This window comes from Cervus elaphus, chromosome 12 (genome assembly GCF_910594005.1).
Source record: "Cervus elaphus chromosome 12, mCerEla1.1, whole genome shotgun sequence".
Taxonomy (NCBI): Eukaryota; Metazoa; Chordata; class Mammalia; order Artiodactyla; family Cervidae; genus Cervus; species Cervus elaphus.
Window position 1 is genome coordinate 62,506,882 of NC_057826.1, and position 22,738 is coordinate 62,529,619.

A 22,738-nucleotide genomic window follows, 5' to 3' on the forward strand; every position below is an offset into this window, starting at 1 on the left:
CTTCACATTTGATAGTATGAAAATAGTAGTATAAGAGAGGAGATAGTTGGAAAATGACCTGTTATTTGCTTGGACAAAGCAATAGGAAGTTGTCACAATTAGGAGTACATTTATCTTTTCTAATCATTTATCTGTTAGTTAAAATTATAATAAGAGCAGTGACTAGTTGAAAGAATAACAGGGAAAAGAAACATATATAAATGCTAAAAGGAGGCAGAAATTTGATGGGTAAGAGTTATACTTAACTATCTGAGGCTAGAATATACAAATTTATAGCTTTTTTTAAAAATTTATTTTAATTGGAGGCTAATTGCTTTACAATATTGTAGTGGTTTTTGCCATACATTGACATGAATTAGCCATGGGTGTACATGTGTCCCCCATCCCGAAGCCCTCTCCCACTTCCCTCATCATCCCGTCTCTCTGGGTTGTCCCAGTGCACTGGCTTTGAGTGCCCTGTTTCATGCATCAAACTTAGACTGGTCATCTATTTCATGTATGGTAATATACATGTTTCAATGCTGTTCTCTCAAATCATCCCACCCTCACCTTCTCCCACAGAGTCCAAAAGTCTGTGCTTTACATCTCTGTCTCTTTTGCTGTCTTGCGTATAGGGTCATCATTACTATCTTTATAAATCCCATATATATGCGTTAATATGCTGCATTGGTCTTTTTCTTTCTGCCTTCACTCTGTGTAATAGGCTCCAGTTTCATCCATCTCATTAGAACTGATTCAAATGTGTTCTTTTTAATAGCTGAGTAATATTCCATTTTGTATATGTACCACAACATTCTTATCCATTCATCTGCCAGTGGACATCTAGGTTGCTTCCATGTCCTACCTATTGTTAACAGTGCTGCAATGAACATTGGGGTACACATGTCTCTTTCAGTTCTGGTTTCCTCAGTGTGTATGCCCAGCAGTGGGATTGCTAGCTTGCATGGCAACTCTATTTCCAGTTTTGTTCTTCATGGTGGCTGTACTAGTTTGCATTCCCACCAACAGCGTAAGAGTGTTCCCTTTTCTCCACACCCTCTCCAGCATTTATTGCTGGTAGACTTTTGGATAGCAGCCATTCTGACCGGTGAGAGATGGTGCCTGATTGTGATTTTGATTTGCATTTCTCTGATCATGAGTGATGTTGAGCATCTTTTCATGTGTTTGTTAGCCATCTGTCTGTCTTCTTTGGAGAAATGTCTGTTTAGTTCTTTGGCCCATTTTTTGATTAGGTCATTTATTTTTCTGGAATTGAGCTGTAGGAGCTACTTGTATATTTTTGAGATTAATTCTTTGTCAGTTGTTTCATTTGCTATTATTTTCTTCCATTCTGAAGGCAGTCTTTTCACCTTGCTTATAGTTGCCTTCATTGTGCAAAAGCTTTAAAGTTTCATTAGGTCCCATTTGTTTATTTTTGCTTTTATTTCCATTACTCTGGGATGTGGGTCATAGAGGATTTTGCTGTGATTTATGTTGGAGAGTGTTTTGCCTATGTTTTCCTCTAGGAGTTTTGTAGTTTTTGGTCTTACATTTAGATCTTTAATTCATTTTGAGTTTATTTTTGTGTATGGTGTTATAAAGTGTCCTAGTTTCATTCTTTCACAGGTGGTTGACCAGTTTTTCCAGCACCGCTTGTTAAAGAGATTGTCTTTTCTCCATTGTATATTTTTGCCTCCTTTGTCAAAGATAAGGTGTCCACGGGTGTGTGGAATTATCTCTGGGCTTTCTATTTTGTTCCATTGATCTGTATTTCTGTCTTTGTGCCAATACCGTACTGTCTTGATGACTATAGCTTTGTAATATAGTCTGAAATCAGACAAGTTAATTCCTCTAGTTCCATTCTTCTTTCTCAAGATTGCTTTGGTTTTCAAGGCTTTTTGTATTTCCATACAAATTGTGAAATTATTTGTTCTAGTTTTCTGAAAAATACTGTTGGTAGCTTGATAGGGATTGCATTGAATCTGTAGATTGCTTTGGGTACTATACTCATTTTCACTATATTGATTCTTCTGATCCATGAACATGGTGTATTTCTCCATCTATTTGTGTCATCTTTGATTTCTTTCATCAGTGTTTTATATTGTTCTATATATAGGTCTTTTGTTTCTTTAGGTAGATTTATCCCTAAGTATTTTATTCTTTTTGTCGCTATGGTGTATGGGATTGTTTCCTTAATTTCTCTTTCTGTTTTCTCATTGTTAGTGTATAGGAATGCAAGGGATTTCTGTGTATTAATTTTATATCCTGCAACTTTACTATATTCATTGATTAGCTCAAGTAATTTTCTGGTGGTGTCTTTAGAGTTTTCTATGTAGAGGATCATGCCATCTGCAAACAGTGAGAGTTTTACTTCTTCTTTTCCAGTCTAGGTTCCTTTTATTTCTTTGTCTTCTCTGATTGTTGTGGCTAAAACTTCCAAAACTATATTGAATAGTGGTGAGAGCGGGCACCCTTGTCTTGTTCCTAATTCTAGGGGAAATGCTCTCAATTTCTCACCATTAAGGATAATGTTTGCTGTGGGTTTATCATATATGGCTTTTATTATGGTGAGGTATATTCCTTCTATGCCTGCTTTCTGGAGAGTTTTTATCATAAAAGGGTGTTGAATTTTGTCAAAGGCTTTCTCTGCATCTATTGAGATAATCATATGGTTTTTATCTTTCAATTTGTTAATGTGTTGTATGACATTGATTGATTTGCAAATATTGAAGAATCCTTGCATCCCTGGGATAAAGCCCACTTGGTCATAATGTATGATCTTTTTAATATGTTGTTGGATTCTGTTTGCTAGAATTTTGTTGAGAATTTTTGCATCTATGTTCATCATGATATTGGCCTATAGTTTTCTTTTTTGTGGCATCTTTGGTTTTGGTATTAGGGTGATGGTGGCCTCATAGAATGAGTTTGGAAGTTTACCTTCCTCTGCAATTTTCTGAAAGAGTTTGAGTAGGATAGGTGTTAACTCTTCTCTAAACTTTTGGTAGAATTCAGCTGTGAAGCCATCTGGTCCTGGACTTTTGTTTGTTGGAAGATTTTTGATTACAGTTTCGATTTCAGTGCTTGTGATGGGTCTGTTAAGATTTTTTGTTTCTTCCTGGTTCAGTTTTGGAATGTTATACTTTTCTAAGAATTCATCTATTTCTTCCAAATTGTCCATTTTATTGGCATATAGTTGCTGATAGTAGTCTCTTATGATCCTTTGTATTTCTGTGTTGTCTGTTTGGTTTCTGCATTTTCATTTCTAATTTTGTTGATTTGATTCTTCTCTCTTTTTTTCTTGAGTCTGGCTAATGGTTTGCCTATTTTATTTATCTTCTCAAAGAACCAGCTTTTAGTTTTGCTGATTTTTCCTATAGTTTCCATTGTTTCTTTTTCATTTATTTCTGCTCTAATTTTTATGATTTCTTTCCTTCTACTAACCCTGTGGTTCTTCGTTTCTTCTTTTTCTAGTTACTTTAGGTGTAAAGTTAGGTTATTTATTTGATTTTTCTCTTGTTTTCTTGAGGCTAGCTTGTGTTGCTATGAACCTTCCCCTTAGCACTGCTTTTAGTGAATCTCATAGGTGTTGGGTTGTTGTGTTTTCATTTTCATTTGTTTCTATGTGTATTTTGATTTCCTTTTTTGATTTCTTCCATGATTTGTTGGTTATTCAGAAGCATGTTGTTTAGCCTCCACATGTTGTATTTTTAATAGTTTTTTCCCTGTAGTTGCCATCTAATCTTACTGCATTGTGATCAGAAAAGATGCTTGAAATGATTTCAGTGTTCTTGAATTTACCAAGGCTAGATTTATGGCCCAGGATGTGATCTATGCTGCAGAATGTTCCATGTGCACTTGAGAAATGGTGAAATTCATTGTTTTGGGGTGAAATGTTCTATAGATATCAATTAGGTCTAACTGGTCCATTGTATCATTAAAAGTTTGTGTTTCCTTGCTAATTTTCTGTTTGGTTGACCTATCCATAGGTGTGAGTGAGGTATTAAAGTCTCTCACTATTATTGTGTGACTGTTAATTTCCCCTTTCATACCTGTTAGCATTTGCCTTATGTATTGAGGTGCTTCTATGTTGGGTGCATTTATAATTGTTGTATCTTCTTCTTGGATTAATCCTTTGATCATTATGTAATGTCCTTCTTTGTCTCTTTTCATTCTTTATTTAAAAGTCTATTTTATCTGATATGAGTTTTGCTACTCCTGCTTTCTTTTGGTCTCCATTTGCATGAAGTATCTTTTTCCAGCTCTTCACTTTCAGTCTGTATGTGTCCCTTGGCTTGAGGTGGGTCTCTTGTAGACAGCATATATAGGGGTCTTGTTTTTGTCTTTCGGTTGGGGCATTCAACTCATTTACATTTAAGGTAATTATTGATAAGTATGATCCTGTTGCCATTTACTTTGTTGTTTTGAGTTTGAGTTTATAAACCTTTTCTGTTTCCTTTCTAGAGAAGACCCTTTAGCATTTGTTGATGAGCTGGTTTGGTGGTGCTGAACTCTCTCAGCTTTTGCTTGTCTGTAAAGCTTTTGATTTCTCCTTCATATTTGAATGAGATCCTTTCTGGGTATAGTAATCTTGGTTGTAGGTTTTTCTCTTTCAGCACTGTAAGTATGTCCTGCCTTTCCTTCCTGGCCTGAAGAGTTTCTATTGAAGGATCAGCTGTTATCCTTATGGGGAGCCCTTTGTGTGTTATTTGTTGTTTTTCCCTTGTAGCTTTTAATATTTGTTCTTTGTGTTTGATCTTCATTAGTTCGATTAATCTGTGTCTTAGGGTGTTTCACCTTGGGTTTATCCTGTTTGGGACTCTCTGGGTTTCTTGGACTTGGATGTCTATTTCCTTCCCCATTTTAGGGAAGTTTTCAACTATTATCTCCTCAGGTATTTTCCCATGCTCTGCCTTTTTGTCTTGTTCTTCTGGGACACCTATGATTCGAATGTTGGGGCATTTAACATGGTCCCAGAGGTCTCTGAGGTTGTCCCCATTTCTTTTCATTCTTTTTTGTTTTTCCCTCTCTGCTTCATTTATTTCCACCATTCTATCTTCTACCCCACTTATCCTGTCTTCTGCCTCAGTTATTCTACTGTTGGTTCCCTCCAGAGTGCTTTTGATCTCATTTATTGCATTATTCATTATTGATTGACTCTTCTTTATTTCTTCTAGGTCCTTGTTAGACATTTCTTGCATCTTCTCAATCCTCATCTCTAGTCTATTTATCTGTAACTCCATTTTGTTTTCAAGATTTTGGATCAGCTGTATTATCATTATTCTGAATTCTTTTTCAGGTAGACTCCCTATCTCCTTCTCTTTTGTTTGGTTTGGTGGGCATTTATCATGTTCCCTTACCTGCTGAATATTTCTCTGCCTCTTCATTTCGTTTAGATTGCTGTGTTTGGGGTGCCCTTTCTGTAGGCTGGAAGTTCATGTTTCCTCTTATTGTAGAGCCTGCTCCCTGTGCATGGGGTTGGACTAGTGGCTTGTCAAGGTTTCCTTGTTAGGGGAGCTCGTGTCTGTGTTCAGGTGAGTGGAGCTAGATCTCTTCTCTCTGGAGTGCAATGAAGTGTCCAGTAGTGAGTTTTGGGGTGTCTATGGGTTTGGCATGGCTTTGGACAGCCTGTCTTTTTTTTAATGCTCAGGGTTGTGTTCCTGCTTTGCTGGAGAATTAGTGTGGTATGTCTTGCTCTGGAACTTGTCCCTTGGGTGGAGCTTGGTTTCAGTGTAGGCATGGATGCTTTTGGGTGAGCTCTTGTCTATTAATGTTCCCTGGAATCAGGAGTTCTCTAATGTTCTCAAGTTTTGGAGTTAAGCCACCTGCCTCTGGCTTTCTGTCCTTCTCTTACAGTAGCCTCAAGACTTCTCCACCCATACAGCGCAGATGAGAAAACATCTAGGTTAATAGTGAAGCAATTTTCCACAGTGTGGGACACCCAGGGAGATTCACAGAGTTACATAGAGAAGAGAAGAGGGAGGAGGGAGATAGAGGTGACCAGGAGAAGAGGGGGAGTCAAAAGTGGAGAGAGCAGTCTAGCCAGTAATCAGTTCCCCAAATGCTCTCCACAATCTGGAACACCCAGAGAGATTCAGAGTTACAAAGAGAAGAGAAGAAGGAGGAGGGAGATAGAGGTGACCAGGAGAAAAGGGGGAGTCAAAAGTGGAGAGAGCAGTCTAGCCAGTAATCAGTTCCCTAAGTGCTCTCCACAATCTGGAACACCCAGAGAGATTCACAGAGTTACACAGAGAAGAGAAGAGGGAGGAGGGAGATAGAGGTGACCAGGAGAAGAGGGGCAGTCAAAAGGGGGAGAGAACAGTCTAGCCAGTAATCAGTTCCCTAAGTGTTCTCCACAGCCCGGAACACCCAGGGAGATTCACAAAGTTAAGTCGAGAAGAGAAGGGGGAGGGAGGAGATAGAGGTGACCTGGGGGAGAAAGAGGAGAGTCAAAAGGGGAGAGAACAATCAAGCCAGTGTAATCACATCCCTAAGTGAAAGTGGATACTGAAGATTAGATTCTTAAAGGTACAAAATTGATAACAAATACCATAAAGCAAAGATTAAAAATCGAGAGTAGAGGTTAGACTTTCAGAAAAACAATATTGAAAATACAAAACAAGATCAATCACAAAAATTATAAAATATATATATATGAGATTGGCTTTAAAAATAGGGTCTTTTTTCCTGCAATGTAATAGTAGGTTATAAAAATGAAAATTAAAGGAGTATAAAGAGGTTAAATTTTTTAAAAATTAAAAAGTGATAATAGTAAAAATATATCTAGGAATTTCTCTGAAGCTGTGTGGGCAGTGTGGGGTCAGTTCAGTTTCAGATAGTTCCGTGTTCCAGCTTGTACTTGTTCTCAAGGTCTATAGGCCCCCTCCAATGCTTGGTCAATATTAACTACAGGGTTTTAATCTGTTGCACCTGTCACTTCCAGAGCTGTTCCCTCTTTGGCTTCCTCTGTTTGCAAGTCTCTTTAGTGTCTAATTTCTGCCCTGACACAAGGCGGTGAAGATGGTCACTTATTTAGGCTCACTTGTTCAGTTGTGTTGTGGGGAGGGAGGGACACTGCAAACAAATATTGCTGGCGTGTGTGGGGAGTGCTCGCAGTGTATGGACCACACTGGATGTGCCCCAACTCACGGTAGCATGTGCTTCCTGGGTCTACACTGCTCAGGCTCCAGGGTGCTCTGCAGGGGCACTGTCCAAAGCAGGCCCTGCATTTTGTGCACTTCCAGGTCTAAGCTGCTTAGGTTCTCGGGTACTCAGCAAGGGCACAGACTTGGCTGGGCGTGCGTTTTGTGCCCTTCCCAGGTCTGAGCAGCTCAGGCGACCAGGTGTTTGGCAAATGCACTGTCCTAGGTGGGCTGTGCGTCTTAATCACCTCCCCAGTCCTAGCCACGTGGTTTCCCAGGTGTGCCGCATGTCTCTCTGGGAAGCTGATCTCAGGCTGCGACCCTCCTGGCAGATGTCAACCATCCAGGATCCCAGGAAGACATGGTTAGCAACTGGAAGCCTGCTCACAGTTTGGTGGAGGATGCCCGTCTCTGGGACCGAGATTGGAGCAGCCCCTTGCCTGCCAGCTCTGGCTGTCACACACCTGCTTCTCTGCCTCCAGTGGAGGGGAGAGGCCTGTACACAGCCGGCTAGCTCACCTTTGGTATTGGCTCAATCCTTTGACAGGCTGTGCTTTAGAACCTTTCACGGGAAAGTTCTCTTTTTTTTTTCCCTCTCTAGCAATCCCTCAGTTTGGGTTGCTATCTCATGTTAGCTCCCTCAGATTGTCCTCAGGGCATTCAGGCCCAGTGTTTGGGCTACGTTTCCACTGGCAGTTGTGTTTAGGCATGTATTCTGTGGGTTTGTTTTTTTTTTTTTTCTCCCGGTTATGTTGCCTTCTGAGATTCCAAAACTCCCCACAGACCAGCCTGTGCGAGGGTTTCCTACTGTTTGGAAATTTCTCCTGCTTCACAACTCCCTCCCCAGGACCAGTCTCTGTCCCTAACTCTTTTGTCTCTCTTTTTGTCTTTTATGTTTTGTCCTACCTTCTTTAAAGGAGAATGGGCTGCCTTTCTGGGTACCTGGTGTCTTCCACCAGTGTTCAGAAATTGTTTGTGGAAGTTGCTCAGCATTCAAATGATCTTTTGGTGAATTTGTGGGTGAATTTGTCCTATTCCTCCCATCCTATTCCTCTGCCATCTTGGGACTGCCTCTATAGCTTTTTAATATTGTTTTGTTGATCTATTGTATATCCCTTACACTGTTGTATTTTGTTGTGTGTCTCTCAAGTTAAATTAGTTAGAACATGTACTTCTTTAAATCTTCTACTTTGTCTTATACAGAGGTATGCAAGAAATACTTGTTAGTTTATTCTGATTTTGAGTTGCATAAAATTCTGCAAAACTTAGGACAGAGGTAGAATCAGAATGGAATTGGAAGCAGAACGTGAAATAATGATCATCATAGGTAAATGATACTGTGTGATAAGATACTTGCACTTCCTGGATTTTATCATTAGATTGATAAAAGCAGCTAAGGTATTTGGTTATTTGAAAGCTGATGACAACTCAAATTATCAACTCTGTTCTTCAAAAACTCTTTAGAGGTAGAATAAAGGACCATGTATGTGATCTGAAATGAAGGTTTTTCTTTATACAACAGCAGTTCACCCTCCTTAGGATTACCTGTTAAACTTCGTGTTCATTCTAATAGATGGAATTAAATATGTAGGTCAAGGATCTAATACTGTGCTTACATATAATAGCTGCTTGAAGCCTGACTGGATGTGTTATTGTTTTTGTTCTTGCAAGAGATCAGGGTTGATTTTCATCTGGTATGCACTAGTATGGATAAGAAATTATGCACAGCCAGCATCCATTCTGTTTAAGGCTGGATTGAATCTGATGATTGATTTTCTGGGTCATATCAGTTTTTAAATACATTTAATATAGTCCCTGCTGTATTTCATCGGGAAGAAAATCTGCTAAAGATTGCCCCAGATTCTGTTTGGAGAAAGGATATATTGCACCTTTGCAGTCCTCTGTGATTTATACCTCTGTGTGTATGTGTGTGTGTTTTGTTTTTTAAAAATCATTTCTTACTATACTAGATTGGATAGCTGAATTCCTATTTGATCTTTTGTTACTCGCTTTTTTAGTAAATTTTTGTTGACTGTAGTATCTCCCTTTAATAAATAGGTATTACAATACTTGCTATCTTATACATAGAAACAAATATAGCAGCTGTTAAAATTGGGATTTTAAAAGTTTTCAGCAGTCATTTATAATTGCTTCTCTACTTATTGTTGTGTCTTTCAGTATTACAAGCAGCTCCAGAAGGAATATATCAGTGATGATCATGACAGAAGTATCTCTGTAACTGCACTCTCAGTTCAGATGTTTACTGTTCCTACTTTGGTATGTATTAATTAGTCTTGACAATCTTTCTAAGTAACATTTGTTTTATTTTTAAAGAATTTTATTTAATGTTGAATTAAAACAATTTCCGAGTCACTGTGTTCTATTCCACTTGGAAAATTGAATAATTCTTCAGTGGTATCAGCATGTGGATACTTCAGTGGTTCCCAAGGACTAGGTAACTCGTGGAGGGGGAGTGGTGGCTCTGAGTTGTTTTGAAAGTCCTCATCTCTGCAGGGGAACACCAGAGCTGGTTTCTCAGTGTCTAGAGTAACTTAGGAGCAGTGCCTTATTAATACCAAAAAAAAATATTTTTTGCTAGTCTTTTGTTCTTTACACTTGTTGTCAGGGGTGAGAAGAGCACCTAAGATACAGCAAAACTGGGGGAGAGTATGACTGTCAAACATTTGCAGGAAATGGTGCTGCAAGTCTTGGGAGGAGAGTGAAGGATTCTGCTTCCTTTTTGTACTACTCCCGATGCTGTTTCTTATGGACAGTTCAGTTTCTGCTTTCTCTTTTCAAAGCCCAGAGAAAAGGATATGAAAGAGAAATTGGATTGTAAGTGAGGAGGAAATGTCAGAATACATAATGTATATGATAGAACCCTGAAGTATATCTGTTTGTTTTACTTCGCTCACTGTATAATTAATAGTGGTAAACATTCATGTCAGTAACATGTGTAATGGGCTTGGGGTGTTCAGACAGGTGTTTTCTAGTTACTGAGGGGTAGGGAACTTTTAGAAAATAATTTCTCAGAAATTGCTATTCTGTGAGAATAAGGACTGTGTTTGATGCTCAACAAACATTTATTCAAAATGACTTACCAACCAAATGAATAGATAAAATCCATACTATAATGAATTAATACTAATGACAATGTTCATGACATATTCTACAGGCTCGACATCTTATTGAAGAGCAGAATGTTATCTCTGTCATTACTGAAACTCTGCTGGAAGTTTTGCCTGAGTATTTGGATAGGAACAATAAATTCAACTTCCAGGGTTATAGCCAAGACAAATTGGGACGAGTATATGCAGTAATTTGTGATCTAAAGTAAGTTGTTCAAGTCAAAAGGTGAGGGTACCTATTAAACACAGTTGGATTTATTCTATCCTATAAATAAACATCTGATCTTTTTGGTTATCTAGTGATGACAAGTACAAAGAACTGTGACTGTCATGTCAGTACATCTCTTAAGTGAAGGCTTCTTATAGAGTTAAAATCAGGTCAATAAAGAAGGTACTGAGGAAGGGCCTCTCATAGGAACTAGGGTCTTTTGGGATCATTAAATGAATCTCCTTTGTAGTCACCATGCCTTCCACTCACTTCCACTCATGCATTTTGCTTCTACCCCTCTTGCATAGTCTCTTTGTGGTTAGTTTCAAACGATCTTGTTGATGTGAATTTTTTTAACTCCCTTTTTCATACATATGATCAAGTTATAGATATTCATCCAAGGTTTCTTAAGATATTCTCCCTGAAGAGATTAGAGTTTCCTTTTAAACTGAAGTTGAAATCACATGATAAATCACATTTGGGATCATTGAACCTAAAAGGAAATAAATTTCTATTTTTTTTTTAAATAGATGGTGACCTCTGTAAGGATTATGCTATATAAAGTATTCAATAAATCATACACTTCGAAAAATTATTTGACAAAATATGTTTCATTTACCTTGCTGTTTTAAAAAAGAGCTTTGAGATACATATGATTATTTATTCTTGTCCCTAGGGGAATAAAATCACTCTAATTTTTTCCATTTCCTCGAGAGACCATGTAAGGTATAAAGGGATAGAAACAAGTTTCCAAACCAACCTAGAAATAGTTTAGTTAGAAAAATACATTTGACAAAATTTCTGAAACTATTCATTGGATCCTTGGTATTACTGAGAAAAATGCTTCCAGACCTTTTCCAATTCCTCAGTTTCTAAGCATGATAATAACATGTAATTCATTCTTTAAAGTTCAGTAAATTATTATGTTATCATATCTTCAGTACAAGTTGAGATGGCAGTGAGTTCAGTAGTGAATTACCATTTAGCTAGTGTGATTTGCAAATTATGCATAATTTATATCAGTCAAACAAACAAAAAATATACAAAAACTCCAAATGGCAGTACTTAATGTTTAGTGTTAAATTCTTCTATTTGTCATTCTTTTGGTCTGCTGTATAGGAAAAATCTCCTTACTGTAGTTCTCATTACTCTGAAGTATTCTTATAACAGAGTTATTTTTCTATCCAGAGAAGTAGTGCATAATCACATCATTATTTTACCATATTTTATTTTATTTTGTGGATCTCTGGCTATAATTATTCTCTGCAGTAAATAATTTAGAGTTACTTCACTCTTTGTGACCCCATAGACTATAGCCTGCCAGGCTTCTCTGTCCATAGAATTTTCCAGGCAAGAATACTGGAGTGGGTTGCCATTTCCTCCTCCAGGCTGCGTCTCCTTGTCTCCTGCGTTAGAGGCACCTGGGAAGCCTACCCCTATGGTAAAACTGTAGGGTCCTTGGTTGGGAAGGTAATTTTAAATTTTTCCCACTCTTCTAATGCTCACAACTTCTCTCCTACATCCTTATATAAGTAGACATATCTCTAATGACAACGAGAAGGGAAAATTAATGTCTTTTGAGGACTTATTTAATTCACTCTCACAAGGGTCCTGTGTTATTAGTAACCATTGTGTGCTAAGGAGCTTTACTTATTTTACTTCATTTTATTCTTGCAATATTCTTATAAGGCAGGTGATGTAACCTTTATTTGTAGAGTATAATTATTTGCCTAAGGTCATAAAGCTAGTAAGTGGCAGGATTTGAGCCTAGCACTATTTATCTGTAATACTCATGTTCCTTTTACTACATCAAGTAGCCTCACAGACTACGTAAACAGCCACAAAGCCTTCTCTGAAACCTGGCCTAAAACACCAATCAGATATGCCCTTCATTTTACAAGTAATTATTGAGCCCCATTTCTCAGTCTCTCATTGTAGAAATTTTGTAGTCATTCTTATTATTTCCCCATAGCCTTATTCATTCACCACTTCTTCCTGAAACCCTTTTAAATCAGAAACAGCCACAAATACTTAATGCCTTTTAGTTGTTTCTGTTCTTCTTTACTCTTTCCTTTCTTCCTGTCTCTTGCATCTTCTTTACTTCCTAGGTCTCCTACAGGAGTCAGGCATGAACTATGTGAAGTCACTAGAAACTGGAAATATAAATTCTCTTCTCTAGATCAGTGCCTCTCAAATATTAATATAAATGCAGATCATTGTGGGAGCTTGTTAAAAGGCAGACTGAGTAGATCTGACTAGAACCCAAGATTCTGCATTTCTAAAGATTTACTTGATGCTGATTCTTCTGGTGTGTGAACCAACCTTTTGAACAGCAGCAGTGCTCTAGATAACAGACAAATTTTGATGCCATTTATTCATTTGTGGTAGAGTTTAAACTTTAGTCTTTTTTACTTTTACTTTAAAGGAAAAGTTTAGAATGTAATTAACATACTTTAAAGTTATTTCTTTGATTAAGTCCAGATGATTGTATTTTAACTTTGAACATATTAATGGATATTTAAAGAAAGGGAAAAATTAAACCACAATCTTTACTATCTTTACAAATAAAACTTACTTTTCCTCCATCTTTTTGCCTTGTCTTTTGTGTTCTGCGTTACTTCCTTTGTGCCCTTTTTGGGGAGCTTAACTTTGGATTACAGTGTCCAGGATACATAACTGTTTTTCCCTCTACATTGTGAACCTCAAGGGTTGGGTGTCTTATCTGTTTCTGTTCCTGGTACCTGTTGTGTAATAGGTATTGATTTGGGTTGACTGAATGCAAAATAATTTTTATCAATTATTAATTATTCCTTCCTGAGAAGTATTTCATGGTAAACCTTGTTCCCATTGGACATGAAACCAGTCATTGTCTTTACAGCCTAAAGAAGTATTGTTCTTATAAATGGTAGGCTACATTGGGTCTGTTTATCTTTTGAAACAAATATATTCTGATATGTAAGTCAGGATGACATAGGTGTTTATATCCTTTTTCTGGGATCAGGGCAAAGAATGCCTGGAGGTAGGAAGTCTGTTCCAAATTTCCTGACCCACCAGCAGTAGTTTATCTATGGTACTGAAATCAGACAACAGGACTGAATGGCTCGGTAACTGGTACCAGAATGTTCACACCAAGTTACAAATCTCTGGTCATACTGAGTAGCAACAATAAAGGTATTGAATCCTCAAGCCAAACTACTATATGTGTTGCAAATTTTCTGTAATTCTTATGACTACATGCTTTAGGGGTAAAAATGTATCATTTTACTGAATAAAATTAGTTTTTAACTTACAGAATATTCTGAAACAGTTTGCACAGACAGCAGACATCCTGCACAGGTAGTTTTGACATGTATTTTGAGACTGAGGGGATTTCATCTGGTCCTTTGGGTAAAGGGTATGAATGCTTCTAGAACATTTGTATTGTGATTGTCCATCTGTGACCAGCTAGTTTCCTTCTGCTGCTGCTGCTGCTAAGTCACTTCAGTCGTGTCTGACTCTGTGCGACCCCAGAGACGGCAGCCCACCAGGCTCCCGCGTCTCTGGGATTCTCCAGGCAAGAACACTGGAGTGGGTTGCCATTTCCAGTTTCCTTCTAGGTTCACTTAATCAGCCTAATTTTTGAGTGGAGAAGTCAGGCTTTAGCTTTGACATCTGCCTCTGGTTGAGCATTCACATTTTGCTGGCATAATTCTAGTGCTGCCTAGAATTGTAAGAAATTAGAATCCATAATTTTGATGAATCAACATTGTCTGTAGCCCTGAGAACCTTAAAATTATCTCAAAATAGGAAAGTGAAATGTTTCTTTGTCTCTTGAAATATTAGATATATCCTGATCAGCAAGCCCACAATATGGACAGAAAGATTAAGAATGCAGTTCCTTGAAGGCTTTCGATCTTTTTTGAAGATTCTTACCTGTATGCAGGTATGATAGTTCTTCTGTACATCAGTAAGATAAATTTGTTTTAAAAATTTAATCCCAATTTTTCATGTTTTGTTTTTGAGCAAATTACGGTTTTGAGGAAGAATAATTGTAGCAAAGTAAAAGTAAAATTTAAATACTGCCTCACTGATCCTGCTTTCATAGACCTTAGTTAACTGCTGCTGTTACTATTAATGTTTGTTAATGTATACTATGTGATAACTGTTGTAAATATTTTCATGTGTTATTTCTTTTGAGCCTCATAGTAATCTTATGAGGTAGTTACTATTATTATCCCCATTTTACATATAAGGGAATCATAGCTTAGAAATAATTTGACCAGGATCATACAGCTAGAGAGTGACAGAGTGAGAGTTTGAACCCATGCATTCTGACATAGATAGCCATGTTTGAAAAAAATACTTAAGCATACATGAGTATGAATCTTGATGATTTTATATCTTGCCAATGGAGGAGCAACGAAAGAGGGCCCATGTATGTATGTAAACTACTCTTTTTTGTAGGGAATGGAAGAAATCAGAAGGCAAGTTGGGCAACACATAGAAGTAGATCCTGACTGGGAGGCTGCCATTGCTATACAGATGCAGTTGAAGAATATTTTACTAATGTTCCAAGAATGGTGTGCTTGTGATGTAAGTAAAGTTTGTTAGTAGGATCAGTGCCTTTTTAAGTTTTCTAATGGTGACTAGCACAATTTTATGTTGCAACTTCCTTGATGTAAAGTTTTATTACTTCTGATATTTTCTTATATATTTGAATCTTATTAAATTTGTGTTTTTTTACACTTAGTTAGAAAATGTGCTGCATGGTATTCCACTTACTGTTGGGAAGAGTGGAGTTTAAAAAATACAACACACACTAATCAATAAATTAATTAAATTTATTTCCTTGTACATGAATATTAATAATATGAAAATTAGGGTTAGACTTTTAAATACTCCAGCAATGGAAGTGGGTAGCTATTTGTTCAATCAAGAGTCTTGTTATACGCATTAAACCATTAAAAATATTATTTTTAAAATATATAACTAATGTTTTTCCTTAAGATTTTAGACCATAACCCTCCTTAAACGCATAATCCTAGTCAGATTCCCTTTTGAGAAGATGACCTCATCTATTTCTGCTCTGAGAAAATTAACATTATCTCAGTCAAATTTTTTCATCTTCTCCAGTTTTTCTGTACCACTCACTATAGTCTATTCACTGAGTTTCTGCATATATCTTCACTATTGGTCTCTTTCTTTCTACCTCTTTCTTTCTTAAAATGTTGTCTCTACCTGGGCTCTTGGTCTCAATCTATATTACTTTTTCCTGGAGTTTCCTTCCTCTGGTATTTCCCACTCTTTCATTCATCTGCCTTAGACACCAGGACTGTCCTTAAGGGACCCCTTGTCACTGCTACCTTACAAACTGTTTTCTGTCTCCCTCTTTTACTTTTCTGTTGCACCACCAGCAGTCGGTCACAGGTTCAGAGTGGCAGCTACATTCACAGACACAATAAACTTTAATCTAACACAGTAGCTGTATAGAGAGTAAGGACAGGACATATTGTCCAGTTATCTGTCACAGCACATGTTTTTTGGCTCTCCTCACCTTTGTGGAGGGCATGGTTAATCGTTGGAGATGAGCTCAGTGTGGTGTTCATCTTGACACCTGCAAATGTCTACATTTACTATCATCTGAAGTCATCTACATATGCTCTTGCCACTCTTTAGCTTCTAAAACTGCTTTAGAGCCAGGTTTCTGTCCTTATGAATTAACAGGAACTGCGTCTTGAAAAAATTTCAAAGGATCTATTTAGTAACCAAACTCAGGTCTTTTCCCTCTTCCTTAAATACCTGTAGCATTGTGTTCTTTTGAGAACCTTAATCATTTTGAAATTCTCTTTCCCTCTGATTTTCACAAGCCTTTTTATCCTAATATTTCTATTATTGATTATCCATTTCAATCAATGATTGCCTTTTCCCCCTCAATTCCTTCTGCCTAGTAAATGAGACATTCCCCAATATTTTCCTCTCTTTCTTACAGATCTTTTATTTCTACCACCTCGATTAAAACTTCATAAGATAACTTTCCCAAGCTATCGTATCACTTGTGTTTGTGTTCTGCACATGACTGCTTAGATCCTACATTTCTATTTCAAATTCAATATATAGTAAATTGACTTGTCATCATTTCATTCTATTTCCAGCTTGCATTTTCTCTTCTTGACTTTCTCATTCTGTTCATGACACCATGATTCATGCATTCATCCATACAGGAAATCTGAGAACCGCTGTGTTCTGTGTGTTAGATGTTAACAGACCTTTGAGGGAAAAAAATGTTTTGTGTTCAGGTAAGATTGAAAAATGTTAGGTTGAACAAAATCAAACATTTTTTTAAACCACTAAACTTCTCAAACCTTTTGATAAATCATCATTTCTAAGAGGAATAGTCCCAAAATTTATTTAACTGTAGAATTCTTTTTTAAAAATAAAATCCATGTGAGAAATGGTCTTAAAAAGTGACCTTTGACTCATCTCCCTCCCATACTCACCCAGATTTGAGTCTTCTCCTCCTAAATTTGTCTTTAATCCTAACTTATTTCCTGTAAGTTTATTCTTTTTCGCCATGACTGCCGCCACCCTTGTTGAGTCCCTTATCCCCTTACACTTAACTTAGTAATAAAACTTTCTGTTGGTTTCCTTGTCTCCTAACATTGCCCCCTCCAATCCATCATCTTCAGTGACACCACTAATTCTTGAAACAGTACATTGACTTCATTATTACACATCAGATACTCTCAAGTCTATTCAAATTCACATGGCTGTGCCAAGGCATATTTCCAGTTTACTGGCTCATTAATTCTGTCCATAAGCCCTCTGATTTATCTAGATTTTATTCTTTTCCACTCCCTGAACAGGAGTTGTACTTCCCCTTATTTCTGTTTGTTTATTCTGTATCTCTGCTTACATTGCTACCATCTCTCCATCTTCCACCCATCTTTCAGACCCCACTCAAAAGCTGTGTTTACAAATGTGTGTTCCCAATTGTTTGTGATTTTTTTTCTTTTTTTGCCCTATTAGAGTTATTAGTTTATACCACTTACATGGCTTACAGTTTTTTACTCTGATTGTGTATGTGTGTCTGTCTGACTGTGTTAGTGTTTCCTACAGGTTTGCAGATCCTATTGAGGTAGCTCTAATAACGCAATTTTGTGCTTGTATTTATTTAATAGTAAATATTGAATGATATATTAATAATAAAGTAGGTAACTTACCAGTTTATTTGCATTCTTATTTTCCTTTTAGGAAGAACTCTTACTAGTGGCTTATAAAGAATGTCACAAAGCTGTGATGAGGTGCAGTACAGGTTTCAAATCTAGTAGCAAAACAGTAATACAATTATGTGGTCATACTTTGGAAACTAAGTCCTACAAAGTATCTGAAGATCTTGTAAGCATACATCTGCCACTCTCTAGGACTCTTGCTGGTGAGTGTTTATTTGGTTCTTGCATGTTTCTGTTAGCTTTGTTTTCTGTAGATAGTCATATTAGAATCAGTACTGCTTTTGTGAGCACATACTTAGATCAGATACTGCAGTTAAGAACTGTCACTGTCCTACAAACAGCTGTGACCAGACATGTCAGGGTGTTTGTTTACCTGGATCTTTTGTTATCTGGGTCAACTCATGGATCCTCATAATATACACTTTAGGACCAACTTGGTAACTTATTGCCTAACCAAGCGTAAATATAGGAAAATCTTGTTGCAGTTTTTTCACCCTCTTCTCTATCTGATTGCACCAGTGTGTTGACTCTTTCACTATTCCTTTCACCACTGAAAGAAAGAAATCATAGATTGTCTTTAATCATCCTTTGATTTGCTTTTCCATGTAAATTGGCCCTGTCAGTTGTTTTTTTTTCTTTTAACAACTTCATAGAAGTGTACGTATTTATATTTTTGTCGTAAAATATAATGTAAAATTTACTATTTTAATTATGCTTAAGTATATAGTTCAGTGGTGTTAAGTATACTCACATTGTTGTACAACCATCACCACCATCCATATCCAAAATTTTTTCATCTTCCCAATCTGAAATTTTGTACCCATTCAACATAGCTTCTCATTCCTTGTTCACTACAGAGATTTTCTGTCTCTATGACTTGACTACTCTAGGTATCTCATATAAGTGAAATCGTATTTGTATCCTTTTATAACTGGCTTATTTCACTTAGCATAATGTTCTCAAAGTTCATCCATGTTGTGATGTGTGTAAGATTTCCTTTACCTTTAAGGTTAGATAATATTCCATAGTGGGCTTCCCTGGTAGCTCAACTGGTAAAGAATCCACCTGCAATGCAGGAGACCCCAGTTCCTGGGTCAGGAAGATCCCCTGGAGAAGGGATAAGCTACCCACTCCAATTTTCTTGGGCTTCTCTGTGGCTCAATTGATAAAGAATCCACCTGCAATGCAGGAGACCTGGGTTCAATCCCTGGGTCGGGAATATCCCCTGGAGGAGGGCATGGCAGCCCACTCCAGTATTCTTGCCTGGAGAATCCCCATGGACAGAGGAGCCTGGCGGGCTACAGTCCGTGGCGTCACAAAGAGTCGGAGACGACTGAGCAACTAAGCACAGCACAGTATTCTGTGGTATGCATACTGCATTCTGTTTGTCTGCTCATCCTCCAGTAGATGCTTGGGTTGCTTACAGCTTTTGACTGTTGTTGGATAATGTTGCCATGAACACAAGTATCCAAATATCTGTTTGAATCCTTGTTTTCAATTCTGGAGTTATACATCCATAGAGTGGTATTGCTGGATCATAAGGTAATTCTAGTTTTTAATTTTTTGAGGAGCCACCATACTGTTTTCCATGGCAGCTGCGCCATTTTACATTCCCAACAACAGTGCACAAGGATTCTAGTTTCTTTACATCCTCATCAACATTTGTTATTTTTTCTTTTAAATAACCATCCTAATGAGTGTGGTGGCTCAGATGGTAAAGCGTTTGTCTACAGTGTGGGAGACCTGGGTTCGATCCCTGGGTTGGGAAGATCCCCTGGAGAAGGAAATGGCACCCCACTCCAGTACTATTGCCTGGAAAATCCCATGAATGGAGGAGCCTGGTAGGCTACAGTCCATGGGGTTGCAAAGAGTCAGCCACAACTGAGCAACTTCATTGAGTGTGAACTGGTCTCCTGTGGTTTTGATTTTCATTTTCTTAATGATTAGTAATATTGAGCATTGTTTCCTGTGCTTACTGGCCATATGTATTTCTTCTTTGGAGAAATGTCTGATCAAGTCTTTTGTCTATTTTTTAATGAGATTTTATTGTTGAGTTATTGGAATTCTTTGTGTATTCTGGATATTAACTGCTTATCAGATATATGATTTCCTGATATTTTCTTCCATTCTCTGGGTTGCCTTTTCACTCGGTTGTTCATGTCCTTTGATGCACAAAAGTTTTTAATTTGGTATAGTCTAATTTATTTTTCCTTTGGTTACCTGTGGTTTTGATGTCATATCCAAGAAATTATCATCAAATCCAATGTTGCAAAGTCTTTTCCCTATGTTATTTTCTAAGAGTTTTATAGATTTAGCATCTGTGTTCAGATTGCTCATATCATTTTTAGTTAATTTTTGTATGTGGTATAAGTTGATTTACAATGCTGTGTTTAATTTCTGTTGGACAATAAAATGACTAATTTTATATATACATATATATATACGTATACACACACACACATACATCTGTACATTCTTTTTTCATAATGGTTTATCACAGTTCCCTGTGCTATACAGTTTTTATTTCTTTTAATACTTGGTTTGTGAGGAAAATCATTTCTTAGGAAGCAGCATAGTATTTATATATATAAAAATAGTACAATGTAGGATCTTAAATATATTAGTAATACTGTTTCAAAATTGGAAATCAAAGCTTTGCATTCTGAGGCATTATATCTAAGCTCAATTAATGTACATTTAAATTTCACAAGTTTTCAAACTTGATGAATTAACTGGGGAACAAATCAACTGGGTTTATTGCTTTCTCATCTTTTTCATTTTTTAACTTTTAGGTCTTCATGTGCGTTTGAGCAGGCTGGGTGCTGTTTCAAGACTGCATGAATTTGTGCCTTTTGTAAGTGACTATTAAATTCTGACTTGCTTATATTCTATTTCTAAATACCTCTTGGTTGAGTGGGAAGAAAAAGATACTTTGAAACCTACCTGAATAACTTCCAGTTAATAATTTTATGTCTGTGTCATAGAACATTGAAACCTGAATCATGGTGACTTGGAGTCCTCTAGTTCAAGCCCTTCCATTTTACAGATGAGAAAATGGAGCAATGTATAGTGCCATAGCGTCCAAACCTTTGAGAAATATTGAAATTGATCTCACTCTGTTTCAGGAGGATTTTCAAGTAGAGGTACTGGTTGAATATCCTTTGCGTTGTCTGGTATTGGTTGCCCAGGTTGTTGCTGAGATGTGGCGAAGAAATGGGCTCTCTCTCATTAGCCAGGTATGGCAAGGCGTATTATTCATATTGTGTGTTCATTTTCTGCTTGCTTTTTCCTTTATTAATACATATTTTACTTTGTATCCCTGGATTCTGCTCAGTACTTTTGTTTTCTAGCTCTTGTGTAAACTCAAGGAAGTTTTGGTGACTATATGGACATTTCTCCTTAATCCTGTTAAGTGGATAGGTCAGGTGAAAGCCAGTAATACTACCAGAAACTTTCCCACTAATATATATCTTTTCTGAAGATTACCTTACTTGGGAACTGTAAACTTCCTACCTCCAGTCTTAATTGAACAGCATCCTACAATTTTTCCCTCTGTTTTAGAGCAAATAAGAAGTGCTTTTCCTGAAAGATGGGGAAACAGATTATAAAGATACTGCTTGGGAGAAAAATGGCATTGACTGATTGTAGAAATTTGGTTTACTTTTATTGAAGTGGGTGTTTTAAACTTAGTATGCTTTTCTATGCTCGGTCATGTCTGACTCCGGGACTCCATGGACTATAGCCCGCCAGATTCCTCTGTCCATGGAATTTCCCAGGCAGGAATACTGGAGTGGGTTGCCATTTCCTCCTCCAGGGGATCTTCCTGACCCAAGGATCGAACCTGGGTCTCCTGCATTGCAGGCAGATTCTTTACTGCTAAGCTACTGAGGAAATTCTTACAATTGAACTTGTGGGGAGGGGCAGTCAATTATTTTGTTATATGTTGAGAATAATAACTAGTATAGAGCATTTTAAACTCTGAAATATTTTCATGCCATATTTTCTCACATCATCCTCCCAAATCCCTTAAAACGATTCACAAATTTACAGCTTTTTTTTTTTTCCCTGTTACATAGTTCTTGGGGTTTCTAGTTCAGGAAAAATTTAAAGAATAGTTTTTGCTGAGAATTTTGTTTGAAATAAAATGATTCTTCTAGCTTCTGTTCTACCATTTATTTTATAGGTGTTTTATTACCAAGATGTTAAATGCAGAGAAGAAATGTACGATAAAGATATCATTATGCTTCAGGTACCTATTTAAATTTGTTCTGATATGTGTCATAACCTTCCTTCCTATATTCCTTGTAATAGAAGAAGATATTATAAAATAATAACTTTTTTATAACTTATTATTGTATTATGCTTTTATTTACTTAAGTTTTTCCTCACTGTTGAGATGAATATAGAATCATAGAAGCAAAAAAAAAAAAAGAATCATAGAAGCAGAAGGGACTGCTACATTATCTTCTGCAGATTTACCTTATAATTTTTCTCATAGCCCTACTAATAGAGACAAAATGTTTCTCCATTTATTACATAGAACTATGGGGCTTGATTTCTTTCACAGATTGGTGCATCTCTAATGGATCCCAACAAGTTTTTATTACTGGTACTTCAGAGGTATGAACTTGCTGATGCTTTTAACAAGACCATATCCATAAAAGACCAGGTAAGTGATAGAAACTGATATGTAAATTAATCCAAAGAAAATATTACTGTTAACTATTTTAATCATATATAAGATTTTTATTTATTTATATATATATATCTCCAAACACCATACACATACATAAAACATACATATACTTCTGAATGTACACACATATACTCTTTTTACTCTATAAAAATTAGAATGTAGTTGGCCCTCCATATCCATGGATGCAGAATCCCGACCTACTAGTCAGTATATATAAGGGGCTTGAGCATCTGTGGATTTTGCTATCTGGAGGTAATCCCCTGAGGATACTGAGTGATGACTGTATATAGATTAACAAAAAGGAGAAGAAAATCACATGAAACTCTGCCTCCTAGAAATGATCACTTTTAAAGTTTTGGTGTCGTTTGTTTTTAAAGGAA

At 36.8% G+C, this 22,738-nt stretch overlaps 1 protein-coding gene across 2 annotated transcripts in view; it reads left to right on the plus strand.

Annotated features, from left to right (window-relative positions):
• UBR1 (ubiquitin protein ligase E3 component n-recognin 1) overlaps positions 1-22,738 on the plus strand; it is a 135,207-nt gene that overhangs the window by 45,062 nt on the left and 67,407 nt on the right. For both annotated transcript variants that reach the window (XM_043919189.1, XM_043919190.1), the window contains exons 11-19: positions 9,297-9,395; positions 10,294-10,451; positions 14,277-14,376; positions 14,898-15,026; positions 17,685-17,865; positions 20,455-20,516; positions 20,788-20,898; positions 21,846-21,911; positions 22,230-22,331. In XM_043919189.1, the coding sequence (XP_043775124.1) occupies positions 9,297-9,395; positions 10,294-10,451; positions 14,277-14,376; positions 14,898-15,026; positions 17,685-17,865; positions 20,455-20,516; positions 20,788-20,898; positions 21,846-21,911; positions 22,230-22,331 (1,008 nt within the window). The remainder of the gene's footprint in view (positions 1-9,296; positions 9,396-10,293; positions 10,452-14,276; positions 14,377-14,897; positions 15,027-17,684; positions 17,866-20,454; positions 20,517-20,787; positions 20,899-21,845; positions 21,912-22,229; positions 22,332-22,738) is intronic.